Consider the following 20983-nt stretch of genomic DNA (forward strand, 5'->3'; position numbering starts at 1 on the left):
GCCTGCCACGGCTCAGCAAAAAGCATCTTTCCCTGCTTGTGGAAGATGGTGGGACCAAGCAACCTCCAGAGGTGTCTTCCCATCTCAGTCACTGTGATGTTTGATTATACTATTCGCTCTCTCCTATGTGTCTGTCTGAGTTAAGGACATGAATGTCCTTTGTCTACCTGAGATCCTAGCTTGCCCGCAGTGTGCTTGGGATGACAGAGCAGGAGCCGCCGCAGGTGCCGTAACACGGCACAGGCGGCCGGCGAGGCTGTGCTTCCCGCGCAGCACCGGCACAGCGGAGCAGCACGGGCTGGGACGGGGCTGTGGCAGCAGCCCCCGGTATCCAAGGCCTGGTGCCTCCCGCCAGAATCCTTCCATAGCCGAAACCAAACGCGTTTCGGGATGGCAGAGGCGGGCGGGTGGCACCTGCCCGCTCCCGCACCGCATGCCGCAGCCCTGCCCTCCCTGGGCGCACCTGCGGCGGGTGGTCCGTGCCGAGGAGAGACCCACACGGGCAAGCACCACTACCACCGCCCCTCCGCCGCCACGGCCGGCGCTTATTCATCCTCCCCGGAACGCCCGCCGGGCGCCGCCGGCCGCGGCAGGTGGGGCAGGTTCGCGGCGCGGGGGACGCTGGGACGCGTAGTTCCTTGGGGCGGGTGGTGGCGGCGCGGCGCGGCGGCGCGGACTACAAGCCCCAGGGCGGCCCGCGGAGGCCGCGCCGCGCGTGGGGCGGTGGCGGCGGCGGCGGGAGGTGGATCCTGGCAGCGCGGCCCCGCGGCTCTCGCCGCTCCCGAGGGCGGCCGAGCGGAAACCCGCCCCCAGCCGCCCGGCAACCAGGAGGGCGACGGCCGCGGCCAGGGCGATAGGGATGCGCCTCGCCCTGTCCGACAGCGGCGAGCAGCGGCCGCCCTCAATGAGCAATTAGCCCGTCCCCAGTCCCCCCTCGGCAAGCACTATCCCATGCACGCCGACCCGCCGCTGGCAGCAGCGGCCGACGGCTTCTCCCGCGGTGCTGGCGTGCGGGTCGCTTAAGCCATGGGGAATGGGATGAACAAGGTAACCCCGCTCGTCGTAGTCGCCGTGCGCGAGTGCATGTGTGTGGGCCAGCGCAGCGGAGCCGGGGGTGGCGGTCCCTGCCCGCCTCGGAGCGGGATGCCGCGGCGCCCCCGCCTTTGTCTCGCCCCTGCGCCGCGGGCACCCGCTCCAGGAACAAAAGCCAGGGCAAGAGGGCTTTTCCCTTCGGTTTTGGGGGTCCCTCGCCTCGGGGCGAGGGCGGAGGGACGGAGACCGCGGGCGCGCCGCTCCCTCGGGGCGCGCCGCCTCCTCCTCCGCAGCCGCAGCGCGGGCGGGCGGGCGAGAGGGGGGCCCCGGTTTCGGTGATGTGCCTGGGCTTCCCCTTCCCGGGCGAAGCGAGTTCCCTGCGGTCGGCGAGGGCCGCCGTGCCCCCGGCGCCGGGCTTCAGTGGCAGCTCTGTGTCCTTCAGCCCTGGGCGCTGCCGTGGGGCAGAGCCGGCCCCACTGACCTTCGGCCGGACCCGGGGCGCGGGGCTGTCGCCGAGCGCGGCGACACGAATGGTGTCACTCGGCCAAAGCTCGCTCCGCTCCAAGCGCGAAGCAGCCGCTGGACACGGGCTGTCGCTGGAGGGCTGGGCCCCCCTGGTGCCGGTGGGACAGGAAAACGCTCGGCCCCAGTGGAGATCTCAGTGAGGAAGAGGAAGGAAGATGGATCTGTTTTGCAAAGGGTGTTGGCCTTTTGGCAGTAGGGGGCTTATTGTGTGCAGCGGTTCCCCTGGCATGTCATGGTGGTTTATCTAGGCACCACTGTGATTTTTCTCAGTATCTCCACCTCTGTTTAAAACCCAGGTTTGAAAGTGTGGTGGTAACTAGCCTTTTATATATAGCTTACTATGAGGAACAGAAGTTGAGTCATCTCCTCTGTCTTACATCCTGCTTTGAGTGCTTCGGGAGTAGCTTTGCTGTGTGCGTGGCCTCTGACAAAGCAGAGGAGAGCAGCTAGAAATAGCTCCTCACATGTCCCAGTCTGACATCCTTGCCCCTGGAAATGAGATTGATGTACATCCAGAGTGCTTAGTTGCCACCTGGAAGGGGAAGCCTTTCCATCCTGTGGGTAGAGACATTGAAATGGAAACCTTCGGCAGGGAAAAGATCTGGCTGCTGAGGAACTGAGTTAATGCATAGGAGGTAGAACCTCCCTTGGTCCTTCTCTCAGTTTTTGCTTTTAAAGTCTGGGAATACTGCTCTGATATTAGTCGCTCATTGATATTAGCCTTCTAGAAATGGCCAGTTAGGAAGAAATATGGCTAGAGAAACTCCTTTTAGGCTTCTGCTGTGTTTGTAGTATTTTTCTTGGAATGCTTGAAATTATCAGAATGTTTAGAGGGACAAAATATCAGATGCTTAAGTTGCAATCTGGGGAGAAAAAACAATAAAACAAAAAAGACAACTCAGCCCTTTGAAGCTGCATTACATTTTACTGTGGTACTATGTGGGCAGGAACTGGCAATCTGTGGCTGTCCAGTTTGGTCATTTTAGTTATGTTAAATGTTACCCTGACATGTACCACCTAATGCTTTCAGGACAAGCATAACACTAGGAATTTGCCCCTTTCCTATGGCTGTAGCCAAGAGGCTGACATGTTCAGCAGTTTGGGAAAAGCTAGCTCCTTCAAGGAGGCTGCAATCATGTTGGGTACTAGCCATCAGGGTTTATCTTTGTAGGGGTCCCACATGTTGGTCTGGAACTTGCAACTTCCCAGTGTACCCCTGGATCATCTCTTCCTTCTGATCTTGTGAGTCGGCAAAGCTGGAGAGGCAAGGGGAAGCATGGAACCATCAGCGCAGATGTAGGGGGTATTTGCTTGACTCTGTAGCCAGTCAATGCAAATTGCTTAATTTCCACTTGAAGTGTGTTTCTTGTGGTAGAGCTGTATATGGATGGTAGGAAAAAAATAATCAGCTTATTTGATGGTGGATTATTTCATTTAAGGAGTCCCTTTGTACTGATGCCAAGGGAAGAGGATTAATGATGGCTTGTAATGGGTGTGGTAAGAAAAAGCTCAAAGGACTGCTGCAGCCTCTGGATGCTGATCCTTTCCTCAATGGCATGGTCCCCCTCCTTAGTTTTCTGTCCCATGATACTGATGTATTTCATAGCAAATAGCAATTGGACATGATGTGGCCATTAGAGTGATAAGGGCTGGAGGCTTGGCATTCTTTTTAGGTGGAGTTTGTATTTTGTTGCTAATTTTCTCTTTAAAATTAGCCTGGCCTGGTTTTTTTCCTAAAGCCCATCCAAGCCTTCTAACATTTCCCACATTAAACTGAAACAACTGAAAGCATTTGTTCATGCATACCTTTCTTATTCTGTTCAGAGAAGGAGAATCAGCTTGTGAATGTGAATTGACCTACCTAGTATTAATTTTCAGTACTTCACCTTTTTTTCTTGTATTTTTAAGACATATATTTAACAGAATGATTAATGGGGCCTGACTTAGGAAATTGTCTCAGTGGTCTGATTTGTGTTCATGCTTAATGTCTAGCTTGGACTTGTAGTCAAAGTTCAAGTTGAAGTCTGTGGTTGAAATGTAGAAGGATGTTTTCCAGGAGCTGAAGTCTAGTGGCTGAGATGGCGACAAGATTTGACTGTCTGTGAACAGGATCTTGGTGAAGAGCTCTTCCTGGGGTTTAGTTGTTGTTTAGTGCTGTTAAAGTTAACTGACAGTTATTCATGTAAAGTCTTCAGAAGATTCGAGTGTTATCTCTACAAAAGGGCAGATAAGCCCTGTTTGTTGTAAGAGTGGATTCATAAGAAATTTAAACCAGTGTGGCTAGTTACAGCTGAGGTAGCCAATTTTATGGAAGTAAGAGAAGCTGTGCCAGATGATGTAAGCAGAAAATCCCCCTCCCTGATGTGTGCCACTTTCCTGTACTACTGGACAAAGGTAGGCTTGTCTTCTCCTTTTACAGTGCCCTGGACTTTTCCAGAGTGCCTATCAGTACTATCACAGCCAGAAGCAGTGTTGGGCAAGGAGTTAAATGCTTTATTATAAGCATTTGTTGATGTAGGAAACAGCAGCAAAGTAGCCCTTTAAGCCATTTTCTAGAGAGGTGTATTGTCAGAGAGGGCTGACAGAGGCATTAGCAATTACTGTCTGTTCCAGGGGTCAGTCTTTGAGCAAGGTGGAAAACATGTGCTTCTCTCATGTAAGGTACAAACTAAGACTGTTGGTTTTTCCTGGGTTGTACGTTCTTCTACATCAATTACTTGGTCTGTGGTAATTTTCTTAATGTTTCAGATCATATAAAGAGGCTACTGTTTTTATTCATATAAGCTGTGGTTGAGAAGTTCATAAAAACAACCAACCACCTTATTTTTCTACTCTTCTGACTCCAACCCCTTTTCTCTCACACACCCCTAGCAGCCATCAGCCTTCATTCTGCACAGCCCAGAGTTGCAGTTACTGAAGGCAGTGTGAGATGACACAGCTGAAAGTTCCCAGCCATAGTCGAGTGATGAAGTATTAGTCAGCATGACATGAAGATTCACTTCTTTCCAGGTAGCTTTCACCCATAGTAATGTTTCTTGCTTCTAGAATGACTAGTGCAACAGGGATCACATCTGTCCCTGGTTGCATGGTGTCCTAGTTACCTGTCTAGCATACAGCATTGCTTCATGCACAAATGCAGACTTCTGGATTTTTCCTCCTTTGCCAACAAGAAACCTCATTTCTGCAACCCCCCAGTGCTTCTCAGTATCTTTAATTTCTAATGTCAAAGCTTAATGACTGTGACTGGAAATTAGGCTTTTATTCTCTCCTGAGAATGCACATTTGATGCAGAAATAATGTCTGGAGTCCAAAATGCTATAGTCTGCAGTAGTGGTGGTGTGGTGGAAGATTTGTCCTGCAGATAGGATATACCAGACACTATTTTAAAATACCAGAAAGCCTTTTAAATTTTTTTTTTTTCATTTTTTATGCTTAAGTTGAGGGAACTCACTGGGATGATCTCATTGGTGAAATTAATTCATAACTGGAGTCCCTTTTGCTTTAGAACATGATTTTGTTTTTAGAATTTAGTCTCTTTGGCAATGACTCTTGAGTACTGTCCTCTCTGGAACAGCTACAGGCATCTTTTTCCTAGCCTGGGATGCAGCATTAGAGCTGCACTTCTAGCAGTATCATCAAGAGTGCTGAATTACTGAATTGTCCCTTGATACCAGGAGTCTTGTGCACATGGAAGGGGACAGCAGGGTGTTGTAAAGGTTCTTTACTCTACATGATACCCTGGCATTGGGAACTGCCCTGGAGATTTTTGCTGTCTTTGTAAAAACATTGAGTTTGTACAAATTAAGAGAGAAGGAAAAGAGAGAAAACTGTCTGAGTTTATCTTTACAAAATGTACAGGTACCCATTTGTACAAGACTAAGATGAGCCAGTGCTGTCAATCAGGCCTTAATTTGCAAGCAAGGGTCCTGGAGAGGGTTTCTGTATCAGCAGGGGGAGAATTGACCCCTGTGTTTAGAGCTGATGTGACACAGCAGGCAGAGAGTGATCGCCCAGCAAAGCCTAGAGGGAGGAATGTTTGCATAAACCAAAGATGCAAGGAGTGCGAGAGGTGCTGCAGCCTGTTTCCCCAAGGCTGGATAAATAAGAGCGAACATGACGCATTGAGCATATGAAAGCCCAGGAGTTAGGGCAGGTCAGAAGCTGTTTTATAGGCTCTTCTGCTGGTCCTGCTGAGCTGTGCATAGCGAGCTGGGTCGCCTTTCAGCAGGAAGGCTGCAGTGAAACGGAGGCTGTGGCAATAATCCGTGATGAAAAGTCCTTCATGACTTTCGGGACTTCGCGGCTGCCAGATTGAGCTAAATGGGTGGAGTTTTCCCTTTAAACAGCTGCGCCTGAGAGGCTCTTGCTGCTGTTATGGTGACACTGGGGTGTTGCTAAGGCTATAGGAAGTCAGTGCTGACATATCTGTACTGGTGGTATGCTAAACATGGACTGAAGAAAAATGGATCATATGGTTTCACCACCACATTTCTGATCTCCTCAAAGGATGTGGTGTGGATCAGAAACTTCAGTTGGCAGAGAACAAAAATCTTGGCCAGCAAATGTGTGTTCGGTGTGCCTGGGAGTTTTTTCAATGTCCTTACTGCTGTTCCCAGGTTGGCAGGGTTATGAGAGGGTGGGAGGGGTAGCACTACAGTGTCACCTGCCTCTGTGTCTGTGCATGCACGTGCCCTCAGACTGCTGCACATGCTGGTCCTTGGGCAGACCTTGAAACTCCCCAGTTAAAGAATGTCCTGTAACTGATGCCTGTGCAGGCATCTGGGAGTGTGGAGTGAGTGGGTAGATGTGGGAGAGAAACATGCATTTCACAGACTTTCAGCAGTTCCTTTTCTACGTGAACACACAAGTTGCTGTTTGCAGTGATTTCCTCTAAGAGCTCCTCAGTGCTGCAGCCCTGACTTGCATGGCTTTGCACTTCAAAAGCCTCGAAAGATGTCATTTTGCAGGGCTTTGTCCAGCTTCCTTAGCAACTTTAGGCAAATCACCTTTGCTATGCGAAGTTTCATCATTAGTTCCATGAGGGTAACTCTTACCCTGCTGCAGGGGGCAGGGGAGGGCTGTGTTGCAAGGCTGCTTTGTAATTTATAAACCGCATTTGCTGTCCTTGGAGAGCCTCCATTAAGTGAAAGAATCCCCACAATTAACAACCTCCGTCTTCCAAGGAATGCTGTCAAAGCTCAGCGTGCCTAGAGTTATCTGGTTTGAGAAAGTTGCAAAGAGGCATAAAGTGTTGTCAGCATGTTTTAAATTGCATTTCAGTATAATCTGCTAAAGTAGTATGTTCCATCCTGTATGCAAATTGAACTTTGTCAAATTGTCTTACCACAAGATATCTATATTTGATACTATATTTCTTTCTCACAGATTCTGCCTGGCTTGTTCATTGGCAACTTTAAAGGTAAGCTTAGTTTTATTATTATCTCTGGAATTACTTAGTAGGGGTCTTAAGGTGCTGTTTTGCAGGCACTCAGAATTCTCTGGCATCTCTGTAGCTTTTTAACCCCGTCTTTCTTCATGTCTGGATTCACCTGGTAGCACTTAAAGAAGAACTTGCTTGCTCTCTCGTCTGTGTGCTGTGCTGCAAGTACTTTGAGAAAAGTAAAATGAATACCATCTCCTTGGAGCATGCTTCAGCTGGAATTCCTAAACATTGGCCTGACTTAAATGATTCCCGTGCTTGGCAAGCAAGCCTGTGAGCCCGGCAGATTCTTTATAAGACTATTGCAAGTCCTCCTTATAAGTAAAGGCTTACTATGCCTCCTGCTCATTGCTTTCATTATTTTGGTTATTTATAACAACTGCTAAAGAGTTCTGTTATCACCGCTTGTGAGACTGATAGGTCTGCTGGTTGCAGCCTGACCACTGATACTCACAGTCTCTGTTGCAGATGTAAGTTTCTATGGATTTTTTAACTTCATGCATGAGGTTTATTTTTTGTGTACAGGAAAACAGACGCACTTAGAAAACACAGGAAACTTTATACAGACATCCAAGTAAATGGCCTGTTCTCAAAGCACTCTGTTCGCTTCAGTTCTGGCTGACTTTCCCTACTCAGAAGTAAGCCAGTTGTGCACGTACAGTTGTTTGGATGGATGTAGACCACATATTTCCTATGCTTGGGTAAAACACCAAACAGGGCTCACAGGGGCTCCTACAATATCCTGTCGTTCCTGGGCTGTCTGGCACTACACCCAGTATGTTAAGGCTGGCGACATCTACACTGGATTTAGATGGTGCTGTGCCTTCTTTCTCCTCATGCAGACTCTTCCTTCCTTGCCTCCCCATCCCAAAACCTGTGAGTTCAGTGTTTTTTGCCTGATTTACCTGCTTCTGGATCTGCTGACCCATGTGGTGGATCCAGTGCTTGCTGCTCCTTGGGATCTGGAGCTGATCACTTTGGAAGGCAGCCCGGAGGTACACATGAGGTTAAAAGCTGCCTTTTGCCACACCATAAACACAAGTACAATGGCTACTGTGGGAGGGAGTTAGTTGTGCCATGGTAAGGAAAATGAGAGGGTACAGGACAAAATGACTATAAGGCCAAGAGGGTAGTTTTGAAAGCCCTGTGGATGGACCACTGCATGGTCTGATGACAAAATTAACTAACTTGGTGACAGCCATGTTGCTTCCTCTTTTTGTTTTCTTTTCTGTTCCTGAAGTAATTCAGGCGAGGGGTGGAATTGGGAAGATGTTGGATAGTGGAGTCCTTTATGTTTCAGATAGTCTGGCAGGGTGGGCAGGATGGGCCCTGGTAACATGGCTCCCAATCTAGCCCTCTCACCGCAGCCAAGCCCTTGCCCAGGGGAGTGAAACTCAGCCAGAGCATCTGTTTGCTGGTGCAGTTCTGTTTTCAGTGCAGGGGAGTTGGCCAGGGTTGTGGAGTGAGTCAGCATCTCTGCCCATGCCAGGCCTGCCACCTTCTCGCTCGTGCTGCCCCAGCCGCTCTCCGTGTGCCTTGGAATGGCAGCCCTGGAATGGCACAGCAGGTCACGCCTGCATGGAGAGCGGAGGCGTGCAGGTGGAGTGCTGTGAGTGGGAAGTGTTCCTGGGAACCTCACTGAAAAAAAAGCAGAGGGTGTAATGCTTCTGCTTACCTCCACAAAGGAGAGGAGAGACAAGTTGACTTTAACCCCAGTGTTTGTGTTATGGAGTCTGTTTCTAAAATGAATTAAAAATACAAACAAAATGTCCGTTTATTTACTGCTATGACCTTTGCTCATATTGCATTTAATCATTATGTTCTACCCTCACAAGTACCTGTTATAATCTCAGATAAGCTACCATACCTGGAGAGGAAAAGATAGGTGTTGCAGTATTTCACTAGTACAAGAGCATACTTTTACAATTCTTACCTTGTTCTGCACCCCCTTGTCCCTCAACACCCCCTTGTCCCTCAACACCCCCTTGCCTCATTGCTTAGGAGCAGCTGTAGCAAGCTCTCTGTGAAGTCATCCCAGTTAGGAACAGGTTGTTGGTTAATTACCAGTGTATTTTTCCAGAGGGGTTTGATCCTGATCTTCTTGGGGCATGTTCTGATTTGTGGCATTTTAAAAAAATGTGGCTAATGAGAGCTGAGGCTGCCACAAAAGGGATAATTGACTGAGAAATACTCAGCAGCATGTGCAGTTGTATCCTGATTTGGGCAGCTGAAATGACTAGCTACTTGTAAAGACAGTAGTTTAAAAGATTATTTCCTGTGATGTGTTTTTGACCAGTCTCCCATTCTTCAGTTTAGGACTGATAGCTTGAAATTGAATAAAGTTGCATCTTGTCAGTAAGTGGAGGAAACACTTAATCCCTGGTGTTGTGCATCTTGCCCAGATGCAGGGCTGAGAATTCAAGACACTGTCTGAGTCCCTGAGCAGGGGTGGAGAGGAGGGAACTTCTCCTGAAGTTGAGTCAGGGTAATGTCTGTAAATCGCTCTGATCTGCCCTCTGGAGGATAGCATTTCCCCAGTGGCTCCCCAGGGATTCTGGCCATGCACAGTTTCCAGAGCTAAATCAAAGCACCATCCTACTCATGCTCCTGTCTTGCTGCTGCATGGGAGACCTCTGGGAGCACTGGCAGGCTGGGAAAAGGCACAGTTCTTCCAGATGGGTGCCTTTCTGCTGAGTGAAAGTAGGATGTTTGAGATGTGAAACACTAATTCTGGAGGGCTGTTATCTGGAGAAGGCATTCAGCAATTGTTCTGATTGGGGAATTATTCACCATTCAGCTATATTTCTACTTTTAGGCCTAGTAAACTTAAATATTTTCTATGACAGAGCAGTGAAAATTCTGCATTTGACTGGGAGATAAACTGAGACCCAGAAACAGCTTGTGAAATGAAGCAGTGGCATAAGTGGGAGCTGAGCTTGCTGCTTCTGTTTCGTTTGCTGCTACCCAAACCTCTGAGCACATAGACTGAGAGGGGCTTTAATAGCCGCCTTAAGGGTCTTTAGGGTACAAAGTTATATGTAGTGCTGATTATGGAAAGCACTGAAGTATCTCCTGAAATCTGCTGAGTCCACAGAGCTTGAATATGTCTCTGAAAAACTTTTCTGAATAAGCACAGATCTTGGCATGTGTTCAAGTGCTTTTTATCTTACAGGCTCTTTTAGCATGATTCAGCTCATCAGTAGCACATGAAAAGTGTGTATGCTCCTGAGAGGGTATATTTGAGATTGCACAGCTAGAGGGCAGAAAAATTCAAGAAGAACCGTAGATGTCCATATAAAATAGAAGACAGAGTCTGGTCTGAAAGCCCATAAGGAAGCAGCTCTTGGGATTCCTATGTGAAAGTGATGGAGGGGTTATTTATTTGCAAATGGGAGAGTAGGGGGCTAAGAGGGAAAAATGAGGGATAAGAAAAAGAAGTTTGACTCTTCTTTCTGCCTCTAGTTTTGGAGAAAATTTGTTTTGTTTCATTTGTACCTTACAGATGAAATGCTGTCCTCTCAACAGACAAAGAATTTATTGTTTACTGCATGTCCACTTGTCTTCTGCACTGGAAACCTGATGTCCCTTGAAAGTCACCTGTCCTCACAACAAAAATGGTTGCTTTGTTCTTTGAGGGATTGACAGGACAGCCTGATTCTCTGCACAAATGGAAAAATAAATCTGTTTCTTCTCATGAGAGATTCTTAGTGGGTTCTCAGTTTGCTTCCAAACCAAGAGATGTGGCAGTACTAGAAACCAGAAACTCAGGAGTGTTTCTACCTTGAATATTAAAGAGCTTGTGTTCTTCCTTGTTTGTAATCATTCAAGGTTTTTTTTCCACAGAATATCTGGGGGCTTTTTAATTTGAAGGGGAAAGCCACAATATGAGGTTTAATTTCCCCCAAAGAGTCCAGTGTAGCTGTGGATGGTCTGGAGAGTCTTGGGGAAGTTTTTACCCTTCCCATTACTAAGTGTATAAAAAGGCAGTGCCCACCAAGTACTTCTGCTATCTTTCTAAAGTCAGTTAATTGCTGTTCTCATCTGCTTAGTATTTTTTTAAGTTCCATTTCCTAAGGCTTTTTATCAGGTACTGAAAACAGGAGAGGATGGAGATATCATTTCCTTTTTCAGGTTCAGCTTTTGAAGGAAGACAATTTATTGGTACTCCATTAAACAGAGTACTGACTTCTTTTCCCCACCTTTCTTGTTCTCCAAAAAGGTCCTTCTGAGAGGATGGGATAAAATATATTTTAGAACAAAGTGTGAAGTGGAGACAGGAGAGGTGGAGTTTTTGTTCATGTACGCAGTTTGTGTGTGTGTGTCTGTGACTGCACATAACTGGACTCAGGAACAAAGCTCTCCTGAAGCCATTCTCAGTCATAGCTCTTAGTGCTCTGAACCACTGCAGAGGATGTTCTTCTTTAGGTGACTCTCTCTATCTAACTCTCTCCAAAGTAGAAAATAAAGTGTATACAAAAATTTGCTCTATATAATAAAAAAAATAAAGGTCTGATGATAATGAAATTGTAGTCTCTATACATTTGCACATTGAAACTTAATACTGTTGTACATGCTGGGCTGACTTGCCTTCTCTGAGAGGAAGTCCTTATCCATTGCCTTGCATTTCTGTGGAGGCACTAAAATACTGAAGTAAGACAGAATGTTTGTGGGTACATTTGACACTTCACCACTGTAGTATTGGAGTTGTTCAGTCAGTGCAGTGGTTGGAGCTGTGTCTCTCTTTTGCTGATGGGGGATGGAAGCATACTGCACTAGGTGATTTACTCCCCAGCCACACAGTAAGGCTTCCCAGAGCTGCAGGGAGACAAATTCTGTCAGGTCTCATTTTGATTACTTTGGCATTGCTTTTGCATTTAAGTGTTTACAGCTCTCTGCATGAGTAGAAATTAAACTTGGAGTCTTCGTATGAAACTGGGGGAAAATAGGTTAAATGTGGGAGAGAGAGAGGAAGACTTCCCTAGTGTGAATTGTGTCATTTTGTGTGAGGAGAGATTTTCCCAAAGGCTTTACTCAAAACTCCACATCTGCATTAGCTGAGAAGCATTTTACTGTATGAAACAGAACACCTGTTGTGAAGAATAATACCACATTTGAGGCACCCTTTAGAGGATGCACAGGAGGGGCTCTGATAGGTAGGTTTAATCTTAATATTTGAAAACGGGGTGTTTCACACTGATTTCAAAATGTGAACCTACATGTGCTTGTACAGCATTGTGCTACAGCAAAGAAGTTACAATTGCTGTGGTGATGGTGGTTCTTTTGGTTTTTGGTGGTTCTTTACATAACCTCTAAATTTTTTTTTGTTATTTATGGTATGAGACTGTGAGTGACAGGATATCTTATTTGTACTGCTGTTTAAATAGCCTTCTCTGGAGTATCTGTAGAGACTTAAGGCAGGTGCTGGGGAACCAGGGGAATTTCCCCTTTGTAAACTGTTTAGATCCAGATAGTAGCTGGGAAGCTTTTTCTTCTCTGCTTTAGTGAATTGAATGGTTATTTCCCAAATATATGAAGGACCTGCTGGCTACCTGGTGACATAGGTCTGGGATGGCCATTTTCAGCTTGTTTCTAGGAATATCTGAAATCACAACGTATAGTTTTGATTTGCTGAAATTCCTTTAACCTGAGTCACTGTTAACTGAAGAATTAAGGTACTTCAGTCTTTTTGAGTTGTACTATGTCCATTAGGCCTTCCAACTGGTTCAAAACAGTCAGCATTTAATTTGGGTCATACCTTCTTTTAAAGCAGTTTGCCTTTTGTGGCAAGACATTTCTTATCATGTAGGTTATACTGATAATTAGGGATTGGGGTCTCATTGTGCTAGGTGTACATTAACACCATGAGTTCCAGCCAGCCGGCTCTGAAGTCTACCCTTAGTCTTTGTAAGACAGAAAACAGTGATTTTTTTAGGAGCACTTAGACTGGTTTCTGGACTTCCAAATTCTTGCTTGCTTAGGCATTCCCTAAGGAATTGAGACTGTGCTACAAACTGTTAAAAAAATCTGAAGGTCAGGTGGATTAGAGGACCTTGCCTGACAATTAGCATTTCTTCTTTGAAATGTTTGCTCTGAGATTTTTAGAAAATTTTATTTGTTCTGTGAAGCTAGGCTTTAATTCTGTTTCAGACAGAATTTGTGTTAATTCTCTACTGAAGGATTAGGCATCTGTGCTGATAGTGCAGGCTTGAGCAGTAGTGAGTAAAATCCTTGCAGTTTTGACTCTTTTCTTCATTTTATTAGCTGTAGAGAAGCTTTCATAATTGGATTAGGTTTAAATTTTATTGCTTGTTACTGTGCTCACTTGGATCTTGTCTATGGGGCAGTATAATTACATGGCTAGCTCTTCTTTGTGATGTAGAAAAGGTGTTGAAACTCTATAGTAGGTGGATAACACGAAACAAGAGATGCTAATTGAACTCTTGCATGAACATAAAGAACATACAGGTGATGCTATTATTTTTGTACCTAGAGAGAGCCCGGTTTGAAACCTTTGTGGTCAGTGCTCTCTTTTTGTGTGCAACCAGGCTAATGTGAACAGATTGTATGGGCAGATTTCAAAGGCAGGTGTTCACATCACAAAACCACTGCTATACTTGCCATGGTGTGCTGTGCCATTCTCTAGCAAAAAGGTCAGAAGTAAATGAGCACATGCTAACTTTTACCTGCATTGGTGGCTCTTTCAGGTAATTTTTCTGACCTGCTCATAGTTTAGTATGGGAAAGTTGCTTACTGATGACAGATAGTCTCTTTTACCCTTTTTTTCTCATAGAATCAAGCCTATGGTTTTGCCCTATCTAGCATCAAGTTTTCATTCGCCCCAGTTTTCATTCCAGTTTTGAATGTCTGAAACCCCTTGGTTACAGGTCTAGGAACCACCTTTTCACAACTGCACTTCCTTGCTGTAGCATTTTGCTTTTTCATATATTGGATATCTTTGTCACTTGTCTCTCTTTAGACTTAAAATTACCAATTGTATTGGCTAAATGCACATTTTTCTCTACTGGTTCACAGAAAGTAACAATCTTGTTACCGTCTTGGCTTGTCTGCTGAGACCTCAATTCAAGTGATATGGTTGGCTTCCCTTCTCAGACCTGGATATCACAAGGTCTGTTTCCCAAGTGAAAATGTATTCCCTGAAGGGTGATTTGTGGCTAGAGAAGAGGTCAGATATTTCTTGTACAGCTCTGCGTGCATGTTCAGATGGCCATCACCTGCACACAGGCATGCACAGTCTTACATTTCAGATGCAAAATACATGAAACTTCTGACTTGAGAACATATTCCTGAGTCACTTAAGCTTGGTCTTTATATAGAATATAATTTGTTTTGGAGTTAGAAGTGTGTCTTCCCGCTACCCACTCTGATGATGGTGTTCTAGAACAGCTGCATTTGAGGTTTTGCCTGACTTTGTGCAGCTTCAAAAGGAAATGTATCTACATAAGTAACTTTTCAACATGCACAATTGAAATGCTATTTCAAGAGATTAAAAAAAAATATCTTCCTTTTTTCCCTCTATCACAGATGCCCGAGATGTAGAGCAATTGAGTAAGAATAACATTACGCACATTCTTTCTATCCATGACAGTGCCCGCCCTATGCTTGAGGTAAGCGTTGTGGGGGACTCTGCAGTAAATCCTTACTTTACAGTTGACTGTCTTCTTGGGGTTACTTTTTTGTTCTGTGCAATTGGTGTTTTGAGACTGATTTTCTTGAAAGCTGTAGTTTTGAGATCCAGCCACAGGTTTTATTGTTGCTGCTGTTACAACAAGAAGAAATCTATCTGACAAAGGAAGAGAACTACACTGTCAATTTGTATAACACAATAATGGGGTTATATTATAATTTAATAGTAAAGGTAAGTTTCCTTCTCTGTGGAGCTTAAGCATCACATAAACAACATTCCTTCCCCAGTACTAACCATTATTTGCACTTGAGCCCCTGCCTTGAATCTTTATGGCAGATGGGTTTGCAGTCCTTTTCTATGGGAAATAGCCTTACTTAGGCTTGGAGTGATCCTCACATAAGAGATCTAAATTAGCAGGGCATCTGTAGTTTCCAACACTTTAACATAAAGTATTATTCCCATTTTACTTAAGGGAAGCTAATCTGAAGACCTGTATTTGCTGTGTTATCTTGAGCAGGGGAAGGAGCTGGGAGCAGGATGCAGGTCTCCTTTGTTGCTTTCTTCTTTACACCAGCTTGCCTTGGAGGGAAGTCTGGCTGGGCTTTGCTGCATCTTAAAATCCTGCTATTTGATTTATGTCAGGAACTAGTATCACCTAAAATTTGTTCATACCTTCTCTGCATTCCACTTCTCATGAAAAGTGGCAAAATTTTGGGTAAAGCAGTTGGTGTTAGCCCTCATATGCTGCTGGGACTCTCCGCTTTTGTTTTTCTTCGTGCAAAATATCTCCAGTGATTTCAGTCCTTAAACTTAGGAATTTAAATTTGTCCCAGGCAAGTAAGTAGGTAAGCCAAACAAGAGGTGTCCCCACTAGTCACAATCAACCTCAATATCAAGGTAGTGGTGTACTCTGGGTTGACCATGAATTTATAAGTATGCTGAAGCAGAGCTTTAGCTGTTGAATTTGTTACACTGTCCATTTGACTGATTCTTGTTAAGTCTGAAATAAACTGAATTTCAAGAGTAGTTGCAGAGATAAACATCTGTGCTGCGTAAAGATGTCATGTTGCCTCTAGGGTGCTGGTCTTTAAAATAAATTGAATTTTGTTTTGTTTTATCATGATAAGAAAGCTAGTAACACTGATTACAGTTCACGTCGACTGCAGCCTCAGGCCAGTGCTTCTGGTGGTGGTGGTGGTGCTTTTGGTGGCCCACACACCACCTTCTTGGTTGTGGTGGTGCATCTGTTCATGAGGCTGCATGGTAAATAGAACTGGGAGCTTTTGTGGTTTAAATATAATCAGGCCACCATTTCTTCCTCTAGTTACCACCACAAAAGACATGAAAGATTATGTTTACCCAGATCTCTTCCCAATCTGGTTCACAGCAGTGTCTCAAAAGTTACAGTGGCACATGAGCAAACAGTGACTGGTTGAGGATGGACTTGCTGTACCACCCCTGCTTCCAACTGTGCCTTCAATTTTCTCTGCATGCAGTATAGTTCCTTTAAAACTTCTCCCCAGGTCCTGAAGTAGTATAAGGATTTCAAATTCCATGTGTTTGGGAGCTGAGCTAGTTTTGATTATCAGCCATGGTCTTACTGCAGTGATTGTTTGTGAGTGAATGCTTCTGTTCAAGAACAAGAGCCTAGAAAACTTTTGTTAGGTTTGGTTGCTTCCTTTGTTATTTACATCTGTGCCAGATTGTATATGGGTTTGTTTACAGTTTGTGTGTCCACATTGTGCTTGGGGATTCTCATGTCCATTGAAATCAAATAGGAATGTTTTCCCTATGTGTACTCTTCACCTTTCTCCCCAAATTTCATTAGTGGAACGTGATTACTTTTGTGTTCAGAAATCATCTGATGTTATTCAAGCTTCTAAACATTCACTTGCAGTGATAATGGGATATCTTTTCCCTGAGATCCCCTGTTTTGTGTGTATGCATTTATGTGAATGCCATTCATGTGTAAAAAGCTGCCTTTGCTTCTGCAGTAGATAACTTTGTCTTTAACTAACAATATTTTATCTCCAGTATTCCCTAGTCCTGTAGGACATGTAGGAACCTGTAGGAAATGCTACAAATAATTCATTATACAAAACTTTCTCTTCTGTTTCATGCTAAGGAAGGTAAGTGTTTTAGACATTGAAAAGCCAGAAGTGTTTTAGTAGCAAGTTATCAAAGAGAATTTGGTCTTTTCTGCCTGCCTGTGGAACAAAGACTACAGATGCATACTTTAGCTCTCAGAAGTCACAAATTACCTATATCTTGCTTGACAGATTTTGAGGTTTCATCACTGTTTTGATGCAATAATACCTCTGAATACAGCACTTAAAGTGGTGTGTCAGAAGTGCTGATTCTGTATCCACTGCTGGTGGGTAGAGAATGAAAATGCCCGATCTGACTTTGTCATTCATAGTCAAGAATGCACAATATTGAAGAAAGGAAACAAACATCAGTCTATGCAGTGAACACCAACTTGCTACAGATTGTAAAACTATTTTCTACTGTAGTAGCTCAAGGCATTTCCCCTTTCTTTGATTTTACCTGTTTTTTTGAAATACTTACAGTTTCTTTTAAAAATATGCTTTCCTGTGTGACTTACATACTGCAGGTTTTGGGTATAGGCTGCTTCAGTTCCTCGTAAGTTAGTAAGCTATTAGAAAATGATTGACCATTTTCACAGCGAAGTATTATATTGGTTTAGGTTACACGTACCTGCTGAGATGTAATTTTAAAAAAAGTTTTCTTATAGAAATTCGGTTTTGGACATAATCATCATTTACAAACCCTTATGGATGTCTGATTCATGGGTGGCTCATAATCAGTTTGACCTTAGGAAGTTATGAATACTTTCAAGCTGGAATAACAGGAAACAGTGGGTGTAAAATTAGTTTGATTCTAAGACTTCTTATGCCTTAAGACATGGCTAACTTGCATTAAGTGCAAGACACAGAATTGTTTGTAAGACTTCAAATGATTATACTGTAAGAAATTTGCCAAAATCTGGCCTGAACTATCTTGCCATATTGCCCTTTAGTTCTTTTTGTATATACTGTTTCAAAGAAACTTTTCCTCTAATAAAACCAATTTTGAAATATATTTAGAGAGCCTTCTAAGGCTATTGTTCCAATGAAGTGCACCATTATTATACAAGATCTTAACAATTTTGGTGAGAATTTTGTAGTTGAAAGATGTATGTTTATAGCTCCTGTGATACAAATATCTATATCACAGAAAATTCTGTGGGTAGCAGGTAGCATGTCCAAGAAAAAAGTGCACATGCTGTATGGAACCAGATTTTTTATTTCAGATGTAATGGGTGAGAGCAGTGTCCAACAGCACCATGTGTGCTCCCACAGATGCACAGGGGCAGTAGCCTTGGTGAATCAAGTTGGCTCCTCCAGAGCACTTTGGATGGCTGCCCATGGGACACTCACAGATGTTTTATAAATCCACACAAAAGCCATGAACAGAGAAGAATAATTAGGTTTCTTGCCACCTGCTTTTTCTATTCTATTTCTCAGTTGGTTTAGGTTTTAAAATCTCTATTCAGAATATGAGACACTGAAAGGTAGATGGGGAAACGGTCTCCAAGTGTGCTTTAGATAATAGCGTGTCTGGCAGTGACCTGTAGGATCCATCCAACAGCTTGTCTTGTATCTAGACTTCTGTAAGGCCTTTGACATGGTACCCCACAACATCCTTCTCTGAACTGGGGAGATGAATGTGATGGTTGGACTGTCTGGTAGATGAGGAATCAGTTTTATGGTCACATCCAGAGGGTCAATAGCTCAATGTCCAGATGGAAACCAGTCATGAGTGGTGCCTCTGCGGGCACCCTGAGTATTGGAACCACTGCTGTTTAACGTCTTCATCAATGACATAGACAGGGAGATTGTGTGCACCCTCAGCACATTTACAGATGTCAAAAATTTTTGTTCCAGTTGCTCAAAGTAAAGTATGTAAAGGTAAATTTTGTTAACCTTAAGAGAAAAATATGGTTGCAGGTCCATTGAGGTATTTGTCTCTGGATTTTTCAGGTGCTTAAACCTGTTCTGGGGTTGGTTAAATGGAGATCTGTGTGGGCCCAAGCTAAATAGACTGTTGATGTGGATCGTGCAGCAGCTTGAAAACAGTTGCGTCTCATTCTGTAAAGTGTAGGCTGTGGTGGACAGTCATGTCCAGGCAGCTGAATTTACAAGTATTCTTAGTCCTCTCTTCATTCCTCCCCACAACCATGGGTTTAAGTGCTGGTAGAAGGAAGAGTGCTTCCTATCCTGCATTGGGCAGTGGTTGCTGTTTGCAATGCAGGAAGGAGAATGGCATGAGTCCTGGGAGAGGGAGGGGTACTGAGTTCTTCTTGTCAAACAGGGGCTCAGACCCTGTCCCAGAGAGATGTCATCCCCAGAGAGAGGCAGGGATGGATAGGCATTCCGTGGATCCCCATGTGGAAAGCCCACATCAGGACTGTGTGTCATTGTGGCTGGCAAATGACATGTCACAAATTCAGACTGGAAGTAAGCAAGACTTTGACTGTGAGGGTTAGTAATTGCTGGAATATATTTCCAGAGGGATAGGTGTGTTTTCTCATATTTCCATTTTTGTGTGGAAGTTGATTCAGGCAAGGCTGGGTTACAGCGGTCGTTAAGCCTTGCATTTTAGAGCTAGAGCATTTCACCATTGGCAGTCTGAGACACTTTGCGGTGCCAATTGTGGTGACTGTTTTGAGCATTGCAGACACCTGTCCATCAGTCAGGAAAATGACTGAAACCAGCAGCTTCTTTCTCACCACACATTTGTCAGTTGCCAGTAATTTTGCTGCTGCTCCTGACCTGCACCAGGGGTTTGATCTAGTACAGTAATTTCACGATTATAAGCCGCACTGATTATAAGCCGCACTTCCAGGTGTCGGCAACTTTTCGTTCTTTGTCCATATATAAGCCGCACCTGATTATAAGCCGCACATTACAATACAGAGTGTGATAAAAGGTATCTGTTCTATCACCATCTGTTGAGGGTGGGGACAGTGATCCTTATCTCAACGGCAGATATTCTGCTAATGGGCCATCCATGGAAACCAGGCGGGGCATTGTTCTTTATCTTTTCACAACCCATCCGTCCTCCAGCGAGTCATTTTCTGCTAATGGCCATTGAGTCCCACTGTGGCACTGATAAAATTACTTCATCCCATTGGAAGTTGCCCCAGCCAGGGAGAAGAGCCCAACATTTCTTACCAAGATAAAAACAGAGGTTTTGGACACTGAGGGAGCCTCTTTCTCCACTGGACTCCAGAGGAAAACCGGATTTCTCCACATCACCACTGGACCTCCGGAGGGAAACTGCACCTTCTACAGGAGCACTGCTCCAACTGAATCACATCTGTCACTGCAGGAGGATGCAGCCACCATTGAATGGGACTGCTACCAACACCCTGCCTGACAGGGTGTCAGGTTGTACTCTGACTTTGTCAGGGTTTGGAGTTTGTTTCTTTGTAGTACTGTGTTTCTATTTTAATTTCCCTAGAAAAGAACTATTATTCCTAATTCCCATATCTTTGCCTGAAAGCCCCTTGATTTCAAAATTATAATAATTTAGAGGGAGGGGGTTTACATTCTCCATTTCAAAGAGAAGTTCCTGCTTTTCTCAGCAGACACCTGTCCTCCAAACAAAAACAGCAACTTTTCGTTCTTTGTCCATATATAAGCCGCACCTGATTATAAGCCGCACTTTGGGTTTGGACCAAAATTTTAGTCAAAATGGTGCGGCTTATAATTGTGAAATTACTGTAAATGTATGCATGCCATTACCAGTCGCCTGTGGTTATGGAGTCCTTTGCCATTAATTTATTTATAGCATTATCATTGTCAGACTGACTCTTGCTGTGTCACAGGAAGCTTTGTATGCTGCACTCATGTGGTAGACATCATAATGATCACAGTAATGTAGATTTTAAATCAACAAAAGTTTATATGGGCATGCTTGTACTGTCCCCTGCTGCAGAAGGTCTCTGTTGTTCACTCTGTTAATGAGGAATTGCATGAAGAGTAGCTTTTTGCATGTGTGCTGCCTCTGTATGCATGTCGGTTTTCTTTCTTTGTTTTCTGTGGCTACGGAATATTTGTTTGTTTTTTATTTCCAGTTGATTTCCATGTTGATTTCTGCCCTCCCCCCTCCCCCCCCCCCCAGTCTTCAGAGTTAACCAGAGCACCATAACAGGACAGTTATCTGTTTTTTCTTTGTATTCTGATGCCATTAACAATATCATCTTAATCTGGTACATGCTGTTTCCAGACCAGTGGTTTTCCCCTCTTTTTTCCTGAATCTGACTGCCTAAATAA

General features: G+C 44.4%; 1 protein-coding gene across 1 annotated transcript in view; it reads left to right on the forward strand.

Moving 5' to 3' along the window:
* The first annotated feature begins 776 nt into the window (after positions 1–776).
* DUSP22 (dual specificity phosphatase 22) overlaps positions 777–20983 on the forward strand; it is a 44025-nt gene continuing 23818 nt past the window's right edge. The window contains exons 1-3 of the mRNA XM_033069871.1: positions 777–1047; positions 6943–6976; positions 14540–14622. Of these exons, the coding sequence (XP_032925762.1) occupies positions 1027–1047; positions 6943–6976; positions 14540–14622 (138 nt within the window). The 5' untranslated portion in view covers positions 777–1026. The remainder of the gene's footprint in view (positions 1048–6942; positions 6977–14539; positions 14623–20983) is intronic.

This window comes from Catharus ustulatus, chromosome 1, assembly GCF_009819885.2.
Source record: "Catharus ustulatus isolate bCatUst1 chromosome 1, bCatUst1.pri.v2, whole genome shotgun sequence".
Taxonomy (NCBI): domain Eukaryota; kingdom Metazoa; phylum Chordata; class Aves; order Passeriformes; family Turdidae; genus Catharus; species Catharus ustulatus.